The sequence below is a fragment of the Hylobates moloch genome, unplaced genomic scaffold (genome assembly GCF_009828535.3).
Source record: "Hylobates moloch isolate HMO894 unplaced genomic scaffold, HMol_V3 SCAFFOLD_2, whole genome shotgun sequence".
Lineage (NCBI taxonomy): Eukaryota > Metazoa > Chordata > Mammalia > Primates > Hylobatidae > Hylobates > Hylobates moloch.
Genome location: NW_026652277.1, coordinates 83,909,792 through 83,930,660, shown reverse-complemented (window position 1 = coordinate 83,930,660; position 20,869 = coordinate 83,909,792). Strand labels below are relative to the sequence as shown.

At 35.7% G+C, this 20,869-nt stretch overlaps 1 protein-coding gene across 2 annotated transcripts in view; it reads left to right on the top strand.

Moving 5' to 3' along the window:
• The window catches only part of TTK (TTK protein kinase), a 38,293-nt gene that overhangs the window by 4,756 nt on the left and 12,668 nt on the right, over positions 1 to 20,869 (top strand). The window contains exons 5-13 of one of the 2 annotated variants that reach the window (XM_032152600.2): positions 1,459 to 1,602; positions 2,084 to 2,198; positions 2,379 to 2,451; positions 2,536 to 2,630; positions 3,912 to 3,999; positions 5,094 to 5,202; positions 12,917 to 13,065; positions 16,960 to 17,093; positions 18,480 to 18,606. In XM_032152600.2, coding sequence (XP_032008491.1) covers positions 1,459 to 1,602; positions 2,084 to 2,198; positions 2,379 to 2,451; positions 2,536 to 2,630; positions 3,912 to 3,999; positions 5,094 to 5,202; positions 12,917 to 13,065; positions 16,960 to 17,093; positions 18,480 to 18,606 — 1,034 coding nt within the window. Of the gene's footprint in view, positions 1 to 1,458; positions 1,603 to 2,083; positions 2,199 to 2,378; positions 2,452 to 2,535; positions 2,631 to 3,911; positions 4,000 to 5,093; positions 5,203 to 12,916; positions 13,066 to 16,956; positions 17,094 to 18,479; positions 18,607 to 20,869 lie in introns of both variants that reach the window. The other variant, XM_032152595.2, reaches the window with a different exon arrangement.

Below are 20,869 nucleotides of genomic sequence, written 5' to 3'. Positions count from 1 at the left end.
AGATGATTTCTGAGTCCTAGTAATTGTCTTCTCCAATATGTCCTTCGCTCTATCAGGTTACTTTTTAGAACTACTATCCCTTTCTTCTTTAGAAAAATGGATTCCTCCTCACTTGTTAGAGAAAATTTGGCAAGGCTTCTTTCTCTCCATTCTACTTGAAAATTTCTTGAGGTATTGTGGACTCTCAATAACAACCATAAATTTTACATGTTTAGAACACATAAATATTGAAACTCTTAAATTGAGTTATCTGTAAAAAAGACGAACTTTATCTGCACCACTTTATCTGCAATGTGGTAGTAATGCACAGTGATGCAGTGTGGTCAAATGCATTGCACAGTAATGCAGTGTGGTCAAATTATGATTATTCTGAGCACAGTTGATGGCTTGGCTGTCAGGAAATAATGCAACATCCCTGAAATCCTATGCACAGTCTGGTGTGTGTTTATTTTTATAGGGATGGAGGACATTTCAGTTTTCACCAGATTCTTAAAGAAATCTCTGATCTCAATACTAAGCTCTCTGATTAGTTAAGCATCTTAATTCTAATCTAAGCCTTTCTCTCTTTTGTTGTGCTAAAATACACAATACATGAAGTTCTACCGCTACTCAATAAATGTAGACTTAACCACTATCAAAGATATTTCTAAAAATTTATAAACTACCAGAAGCTAGAGATCATCTCTTAAGCATTTTTATACCCTCAGTGCCAAGTGCATAGCATAGCTCAATGGCTCCCATAAATGTTGATAATATTCTGTAAGATATGTGATGTATACATTTAATATTTGTAAGTCAAATGCTAGGGGTAAGTTTACCAATTTGTTTGGTAATCTGTCCATACTCAGAAAGGTAATTATGATCGTTCCTCAGTTATTCTGCGTTCTTTTTCAGGCTGGTATTCAGCTATACGCTGAGTGTGATAGCTAAACATTAATCTGTATTTATTATGTTTTTCCCTGAAAATCCTTTTGATGGAAGATGCTCTTTAACAAAAGATGTCATCCTTCCCTTAACTAAATGTCATTATGTATGATACTTATTACAGCATGTTGTAAGAGACTGATGCTCTTGGCACTTTTGTAACATCTAGAACACCCTCTTGTTTCTAACTGTTGTGATTGGCCTTTGCTGTCCCTTCTTGGTAACTGCTTTGTTACACTTCTGTTACTTCTGAAAGTGGACAGTGGTGATAAACTAATGCACAATTATGTCAGCTACATATTGCAAGGAAACTATTTGGTATGCATTGTTATCAGAAGAGAGTTGATTATCTGCATAAGAAGTGAGAGATTGCTTACTTGCCTATGAAATAAAGTACATGAGCTTTGGAATAAATATTTTTGCTTAAGTCTTTTTGGTTTTTTTTTCTAGGTCCTGATGAATACGTATCTGGGTGGTCTGGGTGGTGGATAAAGATTACTGCCTAAAAATGACAATTATCTTTTGCTTTGTTAGGTAATGTCAAAAAAAGTAAACAACTTCTTCAAAAAGCTGTAGAACGTGGAGCAGTACCGCTAGAAATGCTGGAAATTGCCCTACGGAATTTGAACCTTCAAAAAAAGCAGCTGCTTTCAGAGGAGGAAAAGAAGAATTTATCAGGTAACTATTAATGTATACTAATACTTTTCTGTGGTAGGTAGTACTTCAAATAAAGACCCAGGATAATATTTTATAGAAAAATATTATTTATGTAGAATGGTTAAAATCTAAGATTAAATTGTAAAGGAGGTTAAGACTTTGAGAAGTAAAGAAGTCTTTACAACCCTGTGCAAATTTGTCTTTTTTGCCAACTAAACTTTCGTTAACACATGAAAAACAACCCTAAGCAAGAGAATTTGTTTTTTTTCTTTTGGAAGTAGAGAATGTGCTTTTACCCTGGGGAAACAGTTATATAATTTAAGAGAATTTGAAGAAGTAGTTAGAGAAGTAACATCTTGGTAACATCTTCATGTCTGCATATCTTACCTGGGGACAAGTATTTGCTATGAATTGACTTTTAAAATATTCTTATTTGTAAGATTACTTTTTTGTACTTTTCTTATTTCTCATAATTTTAATCATAGTTTCAAAATTTTTACAGCATCTACGGTATTAACTGCCCAAGAATCATTTTCCAGTTCACTTGGGCATTTACAGAATAGGAACAACAGTTGCGATTCCAGAGGACAGACTACTAAAGCCAGGTTTTTATATGGGTAAGGAAACGGAAACAGTTTTTAAATGTTCATCTTCTATGTAAGTACATCTGTGTTTTTTAATGTAATTACATGTATCCACATACATGTTTTCATTTGTGTGATAATGTTTAGCAGTAGAGTAGAAATACATATTCATATTATTCTTTGAAAAATTGGGGGTATTTTCTTTCTGTTTAGAGAGAACATGCCACCACAAGATGCAGAAATAGGTTATCGGAATTCATTGAAACAAACTAACAAAACTAAGCAGGTAAGTTACTTTCAATGTGCTTGATTAAGGTGGTGATAGTCTTCATTTCCTAGTTGGTTATTTAATCTTTCAAAATATTTTTAGTCATGCCCGTTTGGAAGAGTCCCAGTTAACCGTCTAGATAGCCCAGATTGTGATGTGAAGACAGATGATTCAGTTGTACCTTGTTTTATAAAAAGGTATGTTGAGTTTTAACTTTTAAAATTTGTTGTCCATATGTGAAGATTGATGGCAGAATGGTCTTAAAGTCTTTTACTGAGTAATAGTAATTATGATTAAATTTTTATTCAGTTTTAGAAGATACTGAGTCTCTAAATGTTGTCAGGAACAAAGGAATGAGTGGGGAAAATAGCTTTGTTTTGCTTTTTCTCTCATTAAAAATATTCATTAAAGGAACTTTAAAAGGAAAAAATATTAAGTCAACATTAAGCTTAAAAGACTGATATTTGAGGATTTCTCACTTATGGGTAGGCTGTCTGCTAAGAATCTCTTCCTGTTTTGTTTGAGAGTCTCCATAACGGGTAGAAGGAGGTCTGGGAACAGATAGTTCAAGGGGAGAATCGCTGTCAGTGGGAAAGATGATTATTCTTTTGCTTCAGAGTCTAGGGCTTCAAGAAGTGGGGCAGGTTAGGTACAGATGAAATACTGTTCATCACATCCAGTGTGTTTCTGTTCCCTCAATTTGCATGTTTATTCCCTGTTAAGAAATGGGAATGTAGCATCTAGCTCAGCTAAAGGAGAGTTATTTTGGCCTATTCTTAATTCTGACCAACATTTATAATATTTATATTGGAAAAGGCTCCTTACAGTCCGGAGAATCATTTTGCAAATAAACTTTAGAAATACAACGATTATTTTTAGTTAGCATCTTTTATAATTACATTTCTATTATATTTAGACTTGACTAAATATTGACATTAAAAGAACATTTTGATTGTCAAGGTTAAGCTTTAAAGTCTTATCACTATGATTTCATCTTGTTCATCTCTATTTCAAATACCGAGCTCAAGAATAAAGGAGACTTTCTCCTACTCCAAAAATTAAAAACAAAAACAGAAAAACTCCAGCCATTTTCTTGGTTCTTATTATTGATAGACAGGAGGTCCACAGAAGTGCTATACCCTGGTTCTTATCCTTTAGCTATTTGTAATTGGAAATGTAGTTTCATCTACGTACTTTGCCTTTCCCACAGTCTAACCCTAACTCCAATTGTTACTGATTAGATAATGAAGAAGTAGGCGATCACCTATCTCTCTCACTTTTGTCATTGCCCAGCAGGTAACTTTGTTAGCTAAGTCACCTTTGTATTGGAATTATGTCACTTTAAAAAATGTCTTTTTAAGAGATTTTTTCAATAAAAGGTATGTCTATTATAAAAATCCAACTTAAGATAAAAAAATACATTGAAAAATTTTTTTTTCAAATTTAATATTAAAATTATTTTGTTTCACGGGTAAAAGACAAACCTCTAGATCAGAATGCCGAGATTTGGTTGTGCCCGGATCTAAACCAAGTGGAAATGATTCCTGTGAATTGAGAAATTTAAAGGTATTTTAATTCTATATCATTATATAAAGCAAGGGTTCCTGATCTGGGAGGATCAGGATTCATGGAGCTTTTTCTGGGGAAAGGGTTTATAAATAGTTCATATATCTCCAACAGCGTTCCTCATACCCCAAGAGGTGTGGGACTACCAGTGGGAAGTTGGTGCAGAAATCCTAGACTGTTTCTCCAAGATTAAGGTGGTAGAGCAAGGATCAACAATCTCTTAAGAGAATCATGAAGTAATATTTATTATGCATGTATTTAAGCAGATAGTTGGCCTGGGTTTGGGAATACGTGACTGGGGGAGCTGTTGCCCCCAAGTTTTGTTTTTTGTTGTGTTTAATCATATGATTCTGGTAAGACATCTTAGAAAAAAAAATGAGAGAGTAAATTGAGTTAGGGCAGAGATGAGGACATAAATAATCAATACTGACCTCCTGACATGGCACAGCAACTTTGCGTGGACTTAAAATAATTTTAGTTCCTGGTACACTGTGATTTTTAGTGGTTATACTATTATTATAATTGAGTTAAACCCCTGGCATCATGGTGTCTTTTCAACTTTATGTTCTTTGTAATGCCTCCCTCTTTCATGATCTATGCTTTAAGTATTAATTTTTTCTAATCCTGGCTGTCCTAGAGAACAGTACATAATTGTGTCAAAAAGATTGCTCTCTGGATTTAGAGTAACAACTGTCTTAAGTTATACAGTTATTAATTTTGACTATTATTTTTGGTGATAAAATAGCCATCACAGTAACAAAATACTTAAATCTTTTTTCTTGTCATGAGGCATACTCTATGTTGAATTCAAACTTTCTAACCCTTTCCATCTTTAAGTGAAATATATTTTAGCAATTGATTAATACATCCACTGAAAGCAAATTGGCCAGATTTATGGTTATGACCCTTCCCATTTCTCTAATTAATAATTCAGGCAGTTAACCTTTGCTGGGGGTTTGTGAGTCTACATGTAATTATAATAGAAAATTTTATGAGCAATCTATATATAGATAAGACTTTAGTATATTAAACAGTAAGACAAATTAGTAGTACTACTATTTATGGGACTTTATTTGATTTTCTTTTTCATGTAGTCTGTTCAAAATAGTCATTTCAAGGAACCTCCGGTGTCAGATGAAAAGAGTTCTGATTCAATAACCCTGAAGAATAAAACTGAATCAAGTCTTCTAGCTAAATTAGAAGGTAAGAGTGACAAAATCAGTAGACTTGTATGTTTAGTTAAGAAAACCATTTGATAGCTTGAGAAAGCAGACTAGCCACTTAAGAATTATGATGTGCAACTGTGTCTATGTTCTTTTATCTTGAATTTCAGTTCAGTTATGTAGGGTATATGAAAAGTATTGAATCCCGTAGCAAAGGAAATTTATTTACGTAAAAGCTGCATAAAAGAAAGAGCGGAGGGAAAATGCAATGGAACTGAGTTATTTTTCTCAGTTGGCTTGACAAATACTTTCTGGAAGGGATACAGAAGCTGTTTTTGTATGACAACTCTCATCTTTTATCAAGCGTTTGGTTTTCCACTGCATGGGTACTGTGATACATGTTCTAGGGATATATAAGTGAATAAAACAGTGTCCCGAGGAGGTTGCAGTTCAGTGTGGGAGATACAGAGATATATAAATGTAATGCTGGATAGAATGTGGAGATTGTCATGAGAGCCACGTAATTGAAATGCTGTGAGAATTCAGAAGAGGGAGAAATTAAGGAACTAATTTGGTTTAGGAGAAATAAGGAAATATTTTATGATGATAGTGAAGTTTGAAGAAACAAATTAGGATTTAAATGGGGGAAATAATAGAGTATTTCAGATGAAGAGGATAACACAGACAACGAATAAAATGTTTCAGTAACAAAAGACTGTCTAGTTATGCTGCAGATTGTAACATGGGTAGTGTGCAAATAGGAAATAAGACTAGGTAGACTTTGAATGCCATTAGATTTTGTATTTATTTTTAGAATGCAGGGTACCATTAAAGATATTTAAACAGATCATTAATAGGATGAGCATTGTCCAGATAGAGGTTGCCAGATTGGATGTATTAATTTTTTATTTGTTTTAATAGCACTGAGGAGGAACTTTGGGACAAAGTGAGGCTTGCCTTTGCCAGGGACTTTGCTGAAAGTCCAATATCCCAAGAATGCCTCAGTCCCAGGCAAACAAGGACACACACAAAAAAACATTATTTTGGTTGGGAACAGATTCTTACTCCTAGCGTTTGGTGGAAAGTGTTTACATTTCATATTTTCTTGGCATCGGTCGTAACTAGTATGATTGAGAAAATCATCTTTATTAAATATCCTTGTTAATAGTACTCTCAATACCTAATTTAATGTTTTAAATGAATACTTGTTGTCTATACTATACCAGTAATACTTTATTAATATAATAAAGCATACAGTCAGAAAACTGCCCAAATCACAAGAGTGCTGCACAACGAAATAACACAAGTGAATGCATACTTGTAACCAATAGCCAGATCAAAAAATAGAACATTACTAGCACCTCAATAACCTTGATCCCCCTCCTAGTCAATACCTCTCTCCTTCCAGATGTAATCGTTATTCTGATTTCTAACACCACAGAATGAAATAGTACAGTGTGTGTTCTTGTATTTGCTTACTCACTATTGTTTATGGCACTTATCCATGTTTTTATGATGTATAGTTTGTTGATTTTTATTGCCATATACTATTTAGTATAAATATAGTATAATTTGTTTATTCACATGTACATGGATAACAGTTTTTTGTCTAATGAATAATGCTGCTATGAATATTTTGGTGTCTTTTGATTCACATATGTACAAATTTGTATTGAGTGTATTCCAAGAGTGGGATGGTTGGGTTACAGGATATGCATGTGTTCAGCTTTGGAAGATAGTGCCAAGCAGTCTGAAAAGTGGTTCTGCTAACCTTAGACCAGCAATTATGTTGCTCCTGCTCCTGTTCTTTGCAATCATTGTATTGGCTTTTAATTTTAGGCATTCTGATGCTATCTAGTGGTATCTGTCTCATTGTGGTTTTAATTTGCATTTTGCGTTTCCTTAATGTCTGCTTTTGAACATCATTTCATATATTTATTGGCCATGTGGATACTCTCTTGTAACATACTGCAACTCTGTCACCCACGTTGCAGTCTTGCTAATATTTCTATTGGTTTTTCTTTCTTTTTCTCATTGATTTTTAAGAGGTATTTATATGATCTAGATATAAATCATTAGTTGGAATATGTGTTTGTAAGGGAAAACACATAACTATTTTTCTTTCTCTTTTTAATTTCTTAGTTGAGACACTCTCCTGAAAACACAAGAACGATTAACAATAGAAAAACAAGCAGAAGTTTGTTAACATGTGTTCTACCCATCACCTGGGTGGGTTCAGTTCAGAAGTATTTCTTTCTCTCCAAGCAGTGGATTTGCTTAAATGGTATTTTAACAAAGAGCCATAAATCTTAAATATTGGCAAGACAAAGGAGAGAACAGTTCCAATCTTTAAAAGCAGGAAAATGTGGAAAACTAGTAAAATCTATTTCCAGATTCCTCTGGTGCCTGCTAGTGCTTTCTGGGCCAAAAAGCAAGTGTTGTCTCCAGTAAGGAAAGATTTATATCCTGCCGTCAGGCAAGATATTTCCATATTTTTTAGATTTATCATTTTACCTTTCACCTTCTGATTTATATCTTTCCTGAGTTTAATGTTTACATATGTGTAAGATCAAGTGTCAGGGTTCATTATTTTTCCCATAGTGGATATCCAGGTGACCTGGCACCATTTATTGAAAAGATCCTCCTTTACCTCTCTGACCTGTTGTAAATTAGGTGATTCTATGTATGGTGTCTGGCTTTGGATTCTTTTCTGTTCCATATTCATTTTTGTCTTTTTCTTTTTTTGAGACAGGGTCTTGCTCTGTAACCCAGATTGCAGTGCAGTGGTGCGATCACAGCTCATTGCAACCTCTGCCTGCTGGGCACAAGTGATCCTTCTGCCTCAGCCTCCTAAGTAGCTGGGACTTACAGGCATATGCCACCATGCCCAGCTAATTTTTAATTTTTTTTTGTAGAGATGGGGTCTTGCTATGTTGCCCAGGCCCGTCTCAAACTCCTGAGCTCAAGCAATCTGCCCACCTCAGCTTCTCAAAGTGCTGGGATTACAAGCGTGAGCTATCACACCAGGCCTAATGCTCTATTAATAGCTGCACTAAGTCTTGGTATCTGTCAGTTTAAATTTTCAACTTTGTTCTTCAAGACTATTTTGGCTATTCTTGGCCTTTGGATTTCCATGTAAACACTAGAATCTATCTTTTGGTTACCACTTTTAAAACATGGGATTGTGATTGATATTCAACTGAACCTATAAAGAAATTGGGGAGAAATTGACATCTTTACAATTAAGTTTTATAGCTCAATAACCTAGCATATCTTTTCATTCATTTAAACTAATGAGATAATTATTTTCTGTGTAGAGATCTTGTGTATCTTTTGCTAGGTTTATTCTTGAATTTTTTTTTAATGCTGATCAGATATTCTTGATATTTTTTGATGGTGTGATAATGAATGGTATCTTTTTAAAAACCTTTCCTAGCCTGGGCAACATAGGGAAACCTTGTCTCTACAGAACAGTTAGCTGGGTGTGGTGTTATGTACCTGTGGTCTCAGGTATGCAGGAGGCTGAGGTGAAAGGATCACTTAAGCCCAGGAGGTCGAGACTGCAATGAGCCATGATCACATGATCATGCCACTGCACTCCAGCCTGGGTGACAGAAGACCTTGTCTCAAAAGAAAAAAAACTTGGTTGTTAGTTTATAAAAAATATAATTGATTTTTACTTATTCATGCGTTGCTAAATTTACTGAGTAATTCTAATAGTTTTCCATGCATTTTTTGGATTTTAACAGGTACATAGTTATGTTTGAAAATAGTATAGCTGGGTGGGCACGGTGGCTCACACCTGTAATCCCAGCACTTTGGGAGGCCGAGGTGGGCAGATCTCCTGAGGTCAGGAGTTCGAAACCAGCCTGGCCAGCATGGTGAAACCCCATCTCTGCTAAAAATACAAAAAAAAAAAAAAAGTAGCCGGGCATGGTGGCAGGTGCCTGTAATCCCAGCTAATCGGGAAGCTGAGGCAGGAGAATCGCTTGAACCTGGGAGGCGGAAGTTGCAGTGAGCTGAGATCGTGCCATTACACTCCAGCAGCCTGGGCAATAGAATGAGACTCCGTCTCAAAAAAGAAAAAAAAAAAGTATAGCATTTTTCCTTTTGAATCCTTTTAACTTTCTTTTCTATGCCTTGTTATAATTGCTATGACCTCCAGTATAACAGTGAATAGAAAGGGATGATAGGTGCCATTCTTGTCTCATTCCTTATTTTAAGGGAAAGCTGTCAATATTTTATGCTTAGTATGATCATTGGTGTAGAGTTTTGTCCCTACTTTTTGTCAAATTGAGTGAGTTCTGTTTTATACAGAGGCTACTAATAATAGTTTTTTTTGTGTGACTGGGTGTTGAATTTTATCAGATTTTTTTTGCATCTATTTAGTTAATTATATATTTTCCTTCTCTATTCTGTTATGGCAAATTACATTGACTTTCAAATGTTAAGCAAACTTTGCATTTAGGAATAAGCCCAATTTGGATATAATTTTTTATCCCTTTTGTCTATCAATTGCTAATATTTTGTTTAGGACTTTTGTATCCATTATAATGAAAGGAATGGAATTGTATATTTATAGAATGTTAAATATATTGTTGAGGCATTTTTGTTTATAGGCCTTTGAGAGAATAAATTACAAACTAGCATAAGGTGAAATTTTTATGTTAAACTAGAGGTCTTGTAACTGACTTAAGTCTGGCTGCTTGCTACTCAGAGGCAAGAAAGACAAGAAATGAGGTGTGATGAAAGGAAAGCAATTTTATTAACCAAATGCTGGCAGTTGGAGAATGCCCAGGCTCTTACCTTCAAAAGACTATTCTGTAATTTCTGAAACATGCTTTCCCATATGATAATTTTTTCTTAATTGGAAATGACCCAGACATCTCATAAGCATCAATTACTTAATTCAAAATAATTTGAAAGTCCACTACAGGCATTTATCTCATTTACATGCCCTGAGCTTTTTCCATTTTTAACAGTTTTTCTAGATTACTTCTGAAAACTGAGATGTTATACAAAGCTAGTCATTATTTAAAGTTGTTTCCCTGTTAACCATTTTTGAAGTCTGAGTAACAGGTAAACAACCTAAGTAAGAAACTTAGAGTTAAATATATTTTGCTGATAACTCAGAAGATCGAGCTGTTTTCGTTGAACCACCAATCTAAATTAAATTAGTCTTATTTGTCAAAAAAAATCACATGAAGATTAGTCTGTTTTTGACTGTGTTTATAGTCTTATAACCTTTATGTCAAACCCTGACATCTTAATATATAGACATAGACAAATATAAAACCATTTGGTCAGTAAACTCAGACAAAAATGTATGCTGATAATTCTGAAGACATTTTATTTTTATTAATAATTTTAAAATCACTTTTATTTACCAGAGATTCATATGAACTTGAAAAGCATAAGGACTTACTTAATTTATGAGTACTCATTTACTTATAAGCCAATTTGGTAGCATGCTAGATTCAGCATATACATGTATGTACATATAAACATGTCTAAACATGTATACATACAGGCACAAAGATCCAATAGCTTTTACCTCAGAATCTAGCCATAAGATAGCAATACAAACTCACCACTTTATAAAAGAAGCTGATCCTAATTATTTTTCTGATGAAATTGGAACCTGTTCTCATGGCTAAACCTTGTTTGCCCTGATAGGTAATCTAAAGAAAGCTGTCAACCAAAATTTGGGTAAAGAAGTCTCTATGGCAGTTTGGTTTTAAAAACCTCTTTTTTCCCCGTTTTTCTTCAGTTTCAAATGAGTCACTAATGATTCTGTTATAACCATAACTGGCTGAACTGTATAAGAAAAATAAAAAAAATCTCCAAGTGATGTTTAAACAGTGAGTTTTATCTCAGCTTAATAACAGCACATTCAAAGCAGCTTAATAACAGCACATTCAAAGCAGGCAGAAAAGAAAAGAGAAAATAGAGAGCTAGCTTTAGAAGACTGTTTAATTTTGTAGTTGCAGGTTAACCATTTGAGCTCTGAATTTTTCTTACCGTAATTTGCCCATAGTTTTAAAGTGTGCAGAAAAATGGGCCATAATATGTAACTAGCTGGAGTCCTGATAGTCCAGGAAAGAGCTCACATGCTTTCTCCCCTAACAAAGCTTGACGCAGATACAAGAAATATTCTGCAGTCCAAAAGAGGATGACAAAAATCAGAGGCCAGGTTGTTGGAAACCATTTCTTCCCTAGCAAGGAGAGGAGCGGCCTATCTTGCTGCTTTCTAGTCTTGCTGGGTGGGACGGAGACGGTTTCAAAGCACCCTCGGAGAGAGGGATAACGCTAAACAGAGACACAAATACAGGTGGATCCAATGCAGATGGAGCACTCCAAACCCATCCCCAAGAAGGGGAGACTGGAGAAAAGTCCTGAGATCTTGTCTCAAACCCAGACAGCACTGCAGAGTGACCTGCATTGGGTCCAGATGGCAGAGGCCCAAATGGCACCATAGATGACCTATACTAGGTGCAGATAACTAGAAAGCGCAGATGGCTAAGATGGAGGATTTCCCAGTACACTCTTGGTTAATTTATCCAACCCTTGAATTCTGTTGACTTCCCAGATGCCACTTTCCTTTCACTAACTGTTACAGCAGCTGATGCCACGAAGGGAAGGAAAAATCCTTGAGACAAGGGTCGTCTCCCTAGCTGCTGGGAATTCCTTAAGGTCCCAGCTGCAGGGTCAGCTAGCCATGAGCAGCTGGCGTTTGCAAGTGGCCCCTACCTTGGCCTGGTAGCCTGAGTGGGTGAGCGTCGGCCTGCTCCCACAGCCAATTGCTCCACTTGTTGGAAACCAGGCGTACAGACTGAGCCCCTCAGAGCACACGGTTCCTCACACAGGGCACCACATGTGTAACTGACTCAGGTCCGGCTGTTCACAACACAGAGGCCAAAAACATGAGAAGTGAGGTGTGGTGAAAGGAAAGCAGTTTTATTAATCAAATGCTAGCAGCTGGGGACTGGCCAGGCTTATGCCCTCAAAAGACCATTTCAACTTTTTGGGCTGAGTGAAGGGGTTTAACAAGGAAAAGGTGTGGAAGAGATTCAGGAGTGGTGCAGGTCTGAATGTCTTTTTCTGATAGTTATATTGAGTAATCGCCCATCTGGAGGTATGGTTTGTGTCATCTTGACTTCAGCTGGGTAGTGCTAGGCCAACTGTTCGAAACTCCCCCTAAGCAAGAGGAGTCTGCAACTCCATCTCTGCTTGGTTTGTTTCAAAACTGGCCCCTGAAATTTCTAAGCAAGTACATAATTAGATAAGTGAACACTGTTCATGGACATGCCTGGTGGGAAAGGGAGAAACTAAGAGTTTCAAAGTAGGGCTTCCAGGCTGAAAGCAAAAAGGAAAAAAAATGTTCTAAACTGCATTTTGAGGGTTGGATACTCCGTCTATGAAAAGTGATGAATTAGCTTCTCTATTAGTAAGACTTTATAACATCTATATGTTTTTAAATTTTTACTTATTTATCGGTAAAGAAGCATTTAAATGTGGCAGGGTCTCTGACAAAGTTCTTAGTAACAATTTAAGAAGATGACTCTAGTGCAACTTTGTGAAATTGACTTGCTAAAAGCAAATTGTTAAGTAGCTGGCTTAAAGCTTTTAGTTTCTCTCCCTCCTAGATTGTTTTTAAGAACTAAATATATAGTTTGTAATATGTTCTGTTGTTTAGGCTTAGTTTATTATGATCAAATATTCTTGCTTTTTAATGACAACAAATACAATTTCAGAAACTAAAGAGTATCAAGAACCAGAGGTTCCAGAGAGTAACCAGAAGCAGTGGCAATCTAAGAGAAAGTCAGAGTGTATTAACCAGAATCCTGCTGCATCTTCAAATCAGTGGCAGATTCCAGAATTAGCCCGAAAGGTTAATACAGAGGTAACTTTTCCACCAAAGTACAACATTGCTTTTTTGTTCATAATGCATTTCTGAAGGTTGATGATCATATTAAATGTTTTCTTTTATTAAATGTGTATGATATATAGTAGAATAGTTTATTTAAAGGTTTTTTTTTTATCATTTATAAAGTGGTGATCGGTAGCAGTCATACGTTCAGTAAGTCAGGCTAAACTATTTTCTATCTTCGATAGTGTATCTAGCTTGCCGATAGACTGGTGCTATGGGCCGAATCTAGTTCTTAGCCTGATTGTGTAAATATTTATTGGAACACTGACACACTCATTCATTTAATGTCTGTGGCTGCTTTTGCATTATAAGAACAGAGTTGATTAGTTGTATTAGAGACCACCTGGCCTGCAAAGTTTAAAATGTTTACTCTCTGGTCCTTTGCAGAAAACTGTGTGCTGATCTCTGAACTAGCGCAGTGCTGTCCCAAGCACTTAACAGTTTCCTATGGTCATACTCATTGATAAAAATAGAAAAATATAGCCTAGACAATGTAACTGAATTTGTAACATACTGAGACATCATTCCTGGTGGATTTTCAGAAGGAATGATCAAGTAGGATACTAAAGAGCTATAGCTGCAATTCATGGCCATAGTTTCCTTACCATTTCTTTTCAGTGACTTGTAGAAAATACAGTAAAGGCTTTATTAATTCAGTGGTTCTCAAACATTTGGTCTTTTATACTCTTAATTATCAATGCCCCTAAAGAGCTTTTGTTTATGTTGATTATATTTATCTCTATTTACTATATTAGGAAGTAAAGCCAAGAAACTTTAAAAATGTTTATTAATTTATTAAAAATAACTGAGGGCTGGGCGCGGTGGCTCACGCCTGTAATCCCAGCACTTTGGGAGGCCAAGGCGGGCGGATCACGAGGTCAGGAGATCAAGACCATCCTGGCTAACACGGCGAAACCCCATCTCTACTAAAAATACGAAAAATTAGCCAGTCGTGGTGGCAGGCACCTGTAGTCTCAGCTACTCAGGAGGCTGAGGCAGGAGAATGGTGTGAACCCAGGAGGCGGAGCTTGCAGTGAGCAGATACCACGCCACTGCACTCCAGCCTGGGCAACAGAACGAGACTCCGTCTCAAAAAAAAATAAAAAGAAATAAAATAACTGATTAACTCATGTGAATATAAATGTACTATTATGAAAAACGTTGTATTTTCTGAAACAAAATAACTACAGTGAGAAGAGTAGCATTCTTTTACAGTTTTTACAAATCTAATGGTTGGCTTAACAGAAGACTAGATTCTTATGTCTGCTTTTGTATGTATTTCATTATTACATGTCATACAGTCTCTGGAAAACTCCTTATATACTCATGAGAAAATAAAAATGAGAAAGGTAAATATTGTCATAGTAAGATCTCTTAAGTAGTAGATGTAGATAACAAATACTAGATGATAAGGATCCTGACAGGTTGAGTCATAGATTGTATCAAACAAGCATCTCCTCTTTTTTTTCTATTTGAAAATTGTACACTAATAGGATTGTAAGGGAACTGAAAACCATATGGATTATTAAAGAAATGCAAAGCAAAACCATAATTAGATACTACTTCACACCCACTAGGATGGCTGTAATTAAAGAGACAATAACAAGTGTTGGTGAGGATCTGGAGAATTTTAGAACCTTCTTATGCTGCTAGTGGGAATGTAAAATGGTACAGTCACTTTGTATAACAGTCTGGGAGTTCTTCAGAAGGTTAAACGTACCTTTATATGATCCAGTAATTCCACTCCTAGGTTTGTAGTTAAGAGAATTGAAAACATATATCCACACAAATATTTGTACATAAATATTCATAGCAGCATTTTCATAATTGCCAAAAAGTGGAAATAACAAAATATCCAACCGATGAATGGATAAACAAAATGTGGTACATCCATACAATGGAATGTTAATCAACAATAAACAGTAATGAAGTACTAGTATATGTTACAACATAAGTGAACATTTACAACATGCTAAGTGAAAGAAGCTCACCACAAAAGCCCATGTATTTTATGATCTCATTTAGATAAAACGGTCAGAATAGGCAAATCCATAGAGGTGGAAAGTAGATTAGTGGTTGCCAGGGGCTGGGAGCAGTGGGGAGTGGGGAGTGATTGCTAATGGGTATGAGGTTTCTTTTTAGAAGACGAAAATATTCTAAAATTGGATAGTGGTGATGGTTGCACAGCTGTGAACCATTGCGCAGCTAAAAACCATTGAATAGTACACGTAGAAAGAAAAAGTATAGAATCTAGGCAGTTTCTTGTGGATACTGCTTGTCCAGCAGTCCCTTCAAGGGGGATTGTTTTTGTCTCACATCTCACTTACCATATGGCTGTGTGCTGTCTGTTATGTGTCCAAACCATTTCTTCCTCTTTCTTGCAAAAGGCCTGCTCTTTTGATACTTCTGACTTACTCTCATCTCTGAATGTCCTGGTAACTCCCCATCATTCCTTGAAGATATAAGGCTCTGGATCAACCAGATCCCAACAATTGTCATTGTTTTTGTTGGCTTCTACACCCCTGTGTATTACCAGTCCTACAGCTGGCCTTCATTTTTCTAACTTCGTATCTCATGACCATTTCCTTAATTTTACTTTAGCCGCCTACTCCTTATATCCTCAATTCTGACCTCCAAAATCGCAAATGCTAATGTTCCACTCTGTGATCATGATCTTTTTCATTTTCCTTGTTCATTAATCTTACTACAGCAGTTGCTCAGTAACATCTTTACCACTAATCTTAAAATATGTGTGTGCTTGCACGCGAGCACAGACACACAAAGTCTTAAATAAGAGGGAAAATTTATCCTGGAAAAAAAACTTCTTGGCCAAGACTGAAATGTAGAAAGTAGGATAGATTTAGCCATTGTAATTCTCAAGTGCGTAATGAGGACCAGTGTGTTGAAATTATAATAGATAAACCAATATAATCCACATTATCTGCAAATATTTTCTAATAACTAAAGCTGTCCTGAAATTGAAGTGAACCTCTGTAGACTAGTGAGTGCTTAGTTACTAAAAGTATTCAAGCAAAACTTGGTTCTCTCTTTAATTGAGATGTGCTACAGCAGGGGTTAGCAAACTTTATATAAAGTGTTAGCAGGCTTTCCACGCTAGATGGGCTCTGTTGTAGCTTTTCACCTCTGCCATTAGAGCATGAAAATAAAAGCCATAGACAATATGTAAACAAATGGGCATAGCCATGTTCTAATAAAACTTTGTTTACAAAAATAGGCAGGCAGCAGGCCACATTCAGCTTGAGCCTGTAGGCTGTAATTTGCTGATCTCTGCTGCAGCGGATGCTCCTTCATCATTGCTTGGGGTTTGTACGGGATGAATCCTACAGGTTCTTTTTTTTTTTTTTCCCAACAATGCTTTTGGAAAAAGAATTTCTACAGGTTCTGTCTCTTCTTATGGAGGACACAAGATAGGCATTTGTCGTTCCACATTTTGCTAAGTAATTAGTATTTGTCTACATTTGAGGAGAAGGGAATAGAGTTTTATTGATTAAAGAAAGGCTAATTTTCAGAAACACGGTACTATTTTAGATGATAAGAATTTAATACCTGTTACAATAGCTCTGATGGAAGAGAATGTTAAATTCTGTTTTAAACAGTTTTGTGTGCCTTCCCTATACTTGCCATCAGTTTGAGCAGAATGTACTAGGCTTAAGAATTTGGAGTAAAATAACTACGCTAAAAAATTATTGAAAGTCTAAAATGTATATATGCCTATCTCTTTTAGTATGCTTTTGTATATCATATGTTATTATTTTATTTTAAAAGTTATAATATTTGTAAAAACGAGTGAACAGGCAACTAATTTAAAAACTCTAAATCATAGTGTTCTTTATTTTGTTTTAGCAGAAACATACCGCTTTTGAGCAACCTGTCTTTTCAGTTTCAAAACAGTCACCGCCAATATCAGCATCTAAATGGCTTGACCCAAAATCTATTTGTAAGACACCAAGCAGCAATACCTTGGATGATTACATGAGCTGGTAATTACTTTTGGCCCCTTGCTTGATTGGCAGGGTGGTATGATAGAATTAACATGGGCTTCTGGGCCAAATAAATCTGGGATTAAATCCTGCTCTTTTACTTTAAAGACTTTCCATCTTCGTATTATTTTCTTAGCATCAGTGTCTTCATCTATAAAATGGAAAGGGGAAAGTGGTTGCAATAATGTGTATTTTTAAGGATGGTTGTGAATATAGTTTCTGTCATATTGTAATCTGTATCTACAACCTATAAATATTCTAAGGATGTAAAACGTCTTGATAATCATGTATTGCCATACAGGTATCTCTCTATTGAGAGAGAGATTTTAAAGGTTAGCATTCTTAGAGCAGATAAAGAGTAGATGAATTTTTTCACATAAGTGGTGTTAATTGGAAAGTGATAGCTTCTGGAAGAGATTGGTTGTTACAGTTCATGTAGTTCTGGGGGTATTCAAAGTTGTAGTACTTGAGTGAATAGGAATGATGGATAAGTGAAGAAGTTTGATGATGAGTGTGCTGACTGACAGGGAACACGAGGGATACTACAAAAGAAAATGAATAACATTTCAGAGAAAGGAAATAAAGGGATGTGATACATTATAACCCTCAACCAGTGGCTATATCTTTAATGTCGTAGGGGATAGCTTAAATGCATGTTGTCTTTTGCGTTTCATTTTCATAATGTAATCCTTGATCTTAATTAGAACTGGTCTTAAAGATTTTATAACCCAGCCTCTTACCTACTTAATATAGTTTTGCTATATAGTGCCTCATGTTATTATATGTAGAATATTTTAAAGAATGATTGCTAACTAAAATAGCGATAATAGATATTTCTTGTGATATTAGGTTAATTATTGTTAACAAATATTTGTGGAGCTCTTTTGTGCCAAGCATTGTTCCAGGTGTTGAGGATATATTAATAGCAAACAAGGCAAACAAAACACAAATGTATATTGGACAGATTTAAGCTCAAAGGCCAAACTCCTCTGATGTAATTGGCTTTCTGATATTTCTAGCAAGCCATTATAGAACATTATTGTTTAAAAAAACACTCAAAATCTATGACCGGCCATAAGCTGATGTTTGCTAAATTCATATAAAATAACCCTAACTACTTTGTGTTTTAAATGCCATCTTTTTTATCTTACAAACAAAGATTTCTTGTCTGTGTACAAATATTTACTTTCAGAAAGAATTCCCCAAAATTAAATATCCGGTGGTGGCATATCTGGAATAAATGTCAGCTATATCATGAAAACTAACTTGGGTTCTGTTTGATGTAACACTTTTAAGTTTATATCAGCCTAAAATACATGAAACTGAAACAGAATCTTATTTGTTAAATTGTAATGTTTTAAATTAAAAAAAAAACATATTTCCTAGTTTTAGAACTCCAGTTGTAAAGAATGACTTTCCACCTGCTTGTCAGTTGTCAACACCTTATGGTCAACCTGCCTGTTTCCAGCAGCGACAGCAGCAAATACTTGCTACTCCACTTCAAAATTTACAGGTTCGATAAGTTTTATATATGATGGTATATGTTAAGATACAGTCAGTTTTATAGCTTTTTTTTTTTTATAGCATCTAGTTATCAAGAAAGGTCTTAAGAATTTGGCCATTCTTATTTCCACTAGGCAAAACTTTTTTGATATCCTAATAAGAGTGTGCCTTGTGGCTTTGAGACGTTCATTACTGAAGAAGCTAATGAAGCTACTCTTAATAAGTAGGCCAAAGGATCCAGTTTGAATAGCTGGATAAAATTTCTGTTATAATCAAGGTTACCTTTTATTTTTTATTTTTATTTATTTATTTATTTTTTTGAGACAGTCTCGCTCTATTGCACAAGCTGGAGTGCAGTGGCGCGATCTCAGCTCACTACAACCTCTGCTTCCCAGGTTCAAGCGATTCTCGTGCCTTAGCCTCCCGAGTAGCTGAGATTACAGGCACCCGCCACCATACCTGGCTAATTTTTGTATTTTTACTAGAGACAGGGTTTCACCATGTTGCTCAGGCTGGTCTCAAACTCCTGACCTCAAGCCATCTGCCTGCCTCAGCCTCTGAAAGTTCTGGGATTACAGGCATGAGCCACTGCACCTGGCCAACGTTACTTTTTGTTGTGTTTTGTCAGCTGCTAGTGAGCAGCTTCATTTTGTTTGTTAGTATACAATTAATTTGGAAATGCAAATTTTCAAAAATATCAGAATAACAATATGAGGTACTGCTAGAATGTATTATACTAATAACTGTAAACTAAAAGGAAAGATTTTTTGCTAATGAGGCAAAAGTTGGTTTCTAATAACTGTCCTGGGGCAGCTTAATACTGGTAGAAAACATGGGCCTTGGAAACACTGGGCATGAATCTTGGCCTCACTACTTACCGTCTGTGTGATCTTTTGCAAGTTACCTAAATTTTCTGTGCCGATTTCATCATCTAAAATTAATAAAGCTAACTACCTCCTAGGATGGTTGTGAAGATTAAATTAGTTAATATATATGTAACTCCTAATACAGAGCATGACACTTAGTAAATCAGAAATGTTAGCAGCAATTGTTATTTAAATAAAACAATAAAAAACTCATGAGTAATTAACTATAAAAATCAACTGATAAAAAAATTAGTTGACAGAATAAGAACAGTGGTTATCAGGGAAGGGAGAAGGAGGAATGGGGAGTTACTGTTTAATGGGTATAGAGTTTCAGTGGTGATATTTGCACCACCATCTATCACCAGAACTTTTTTATCATCACATACTGAATGTACTTAATGCCACTGAATTGTACCTAAAAATGGTTGAAGTAGTAAATTTTGTGTTATGTATAATTTGCACAATTTGAAAGAATAATGGACAAAACAATGAGCTGACAGTAGATGCTAACTGGAAAGAGGTGATAGTGTTTTGAGGATTGAAACAATATAATATATTACAAAGGAAAAAGAAAAATGATCAAGTTTGTTCATGCATTGATTCAAAACACATTTATTTAGCTATTACTAGTGTCATGCCCTGTTTGGGTTGCAATCCAGAAGACGAGTCACAGATGACAAGTAAAGGGGCTTGGTGGAGCCTTCTAGAAGAGGCCAGTGTCAGAAGAGAACTGAAATGAGGCCACAGTGTGGCTAGAGCTCAGGAAGGGGAAGGAGTGAGGCCCAAGGTTTGCTGGGCTCTTAAGTTTTACCCTAAGAGGGTGGGAAGCTTTGGAAGAGGTTGAAGCGGGGAAGTGAAATCATCTGATTTGCATTTTGGAAACTCTAACCACAGTGAGTAGGGCATGCTAAGGGGGATGTGGGAAGTCCTGTGGAGGGAACTGGAGTTCACATTAATGTTGAATCAGAAATAAGAATTATTTTATTCTAAAAACTGTCAGCAGCCATGGAGAAAGGACATTGAACTGCTTTCTTCCCTCGGCAATGTTCACAGTTTTAAATATGAAAAGAAGAGAGAGGAGGCACAAAAGGAAGGAGTGGGGAAACCTTGATGAAATTACAACACGTACGTGTTTAGAAGCCCAGTACTTTGTTACAGGAAATATATATAGACAATATATCTCAATCCTAGAGGTGGAAAAATTAGAATACTTATCTTTTTATTTAAATAGGAGATTACAGGAGAGATTCTACCATTTGGAACCTAAAGCAGGCCTTAGTTAAATTGAGGTTTATTCAGACCTTGTTTCAACTTGGTTAATCAGCTAATCAGGAGCTCTTTTTGTTTCAACTTCTTTATCAGCTCAGAATAAGTCCTCTCAGCACTCCATCTGTTCAAAGCATTTAT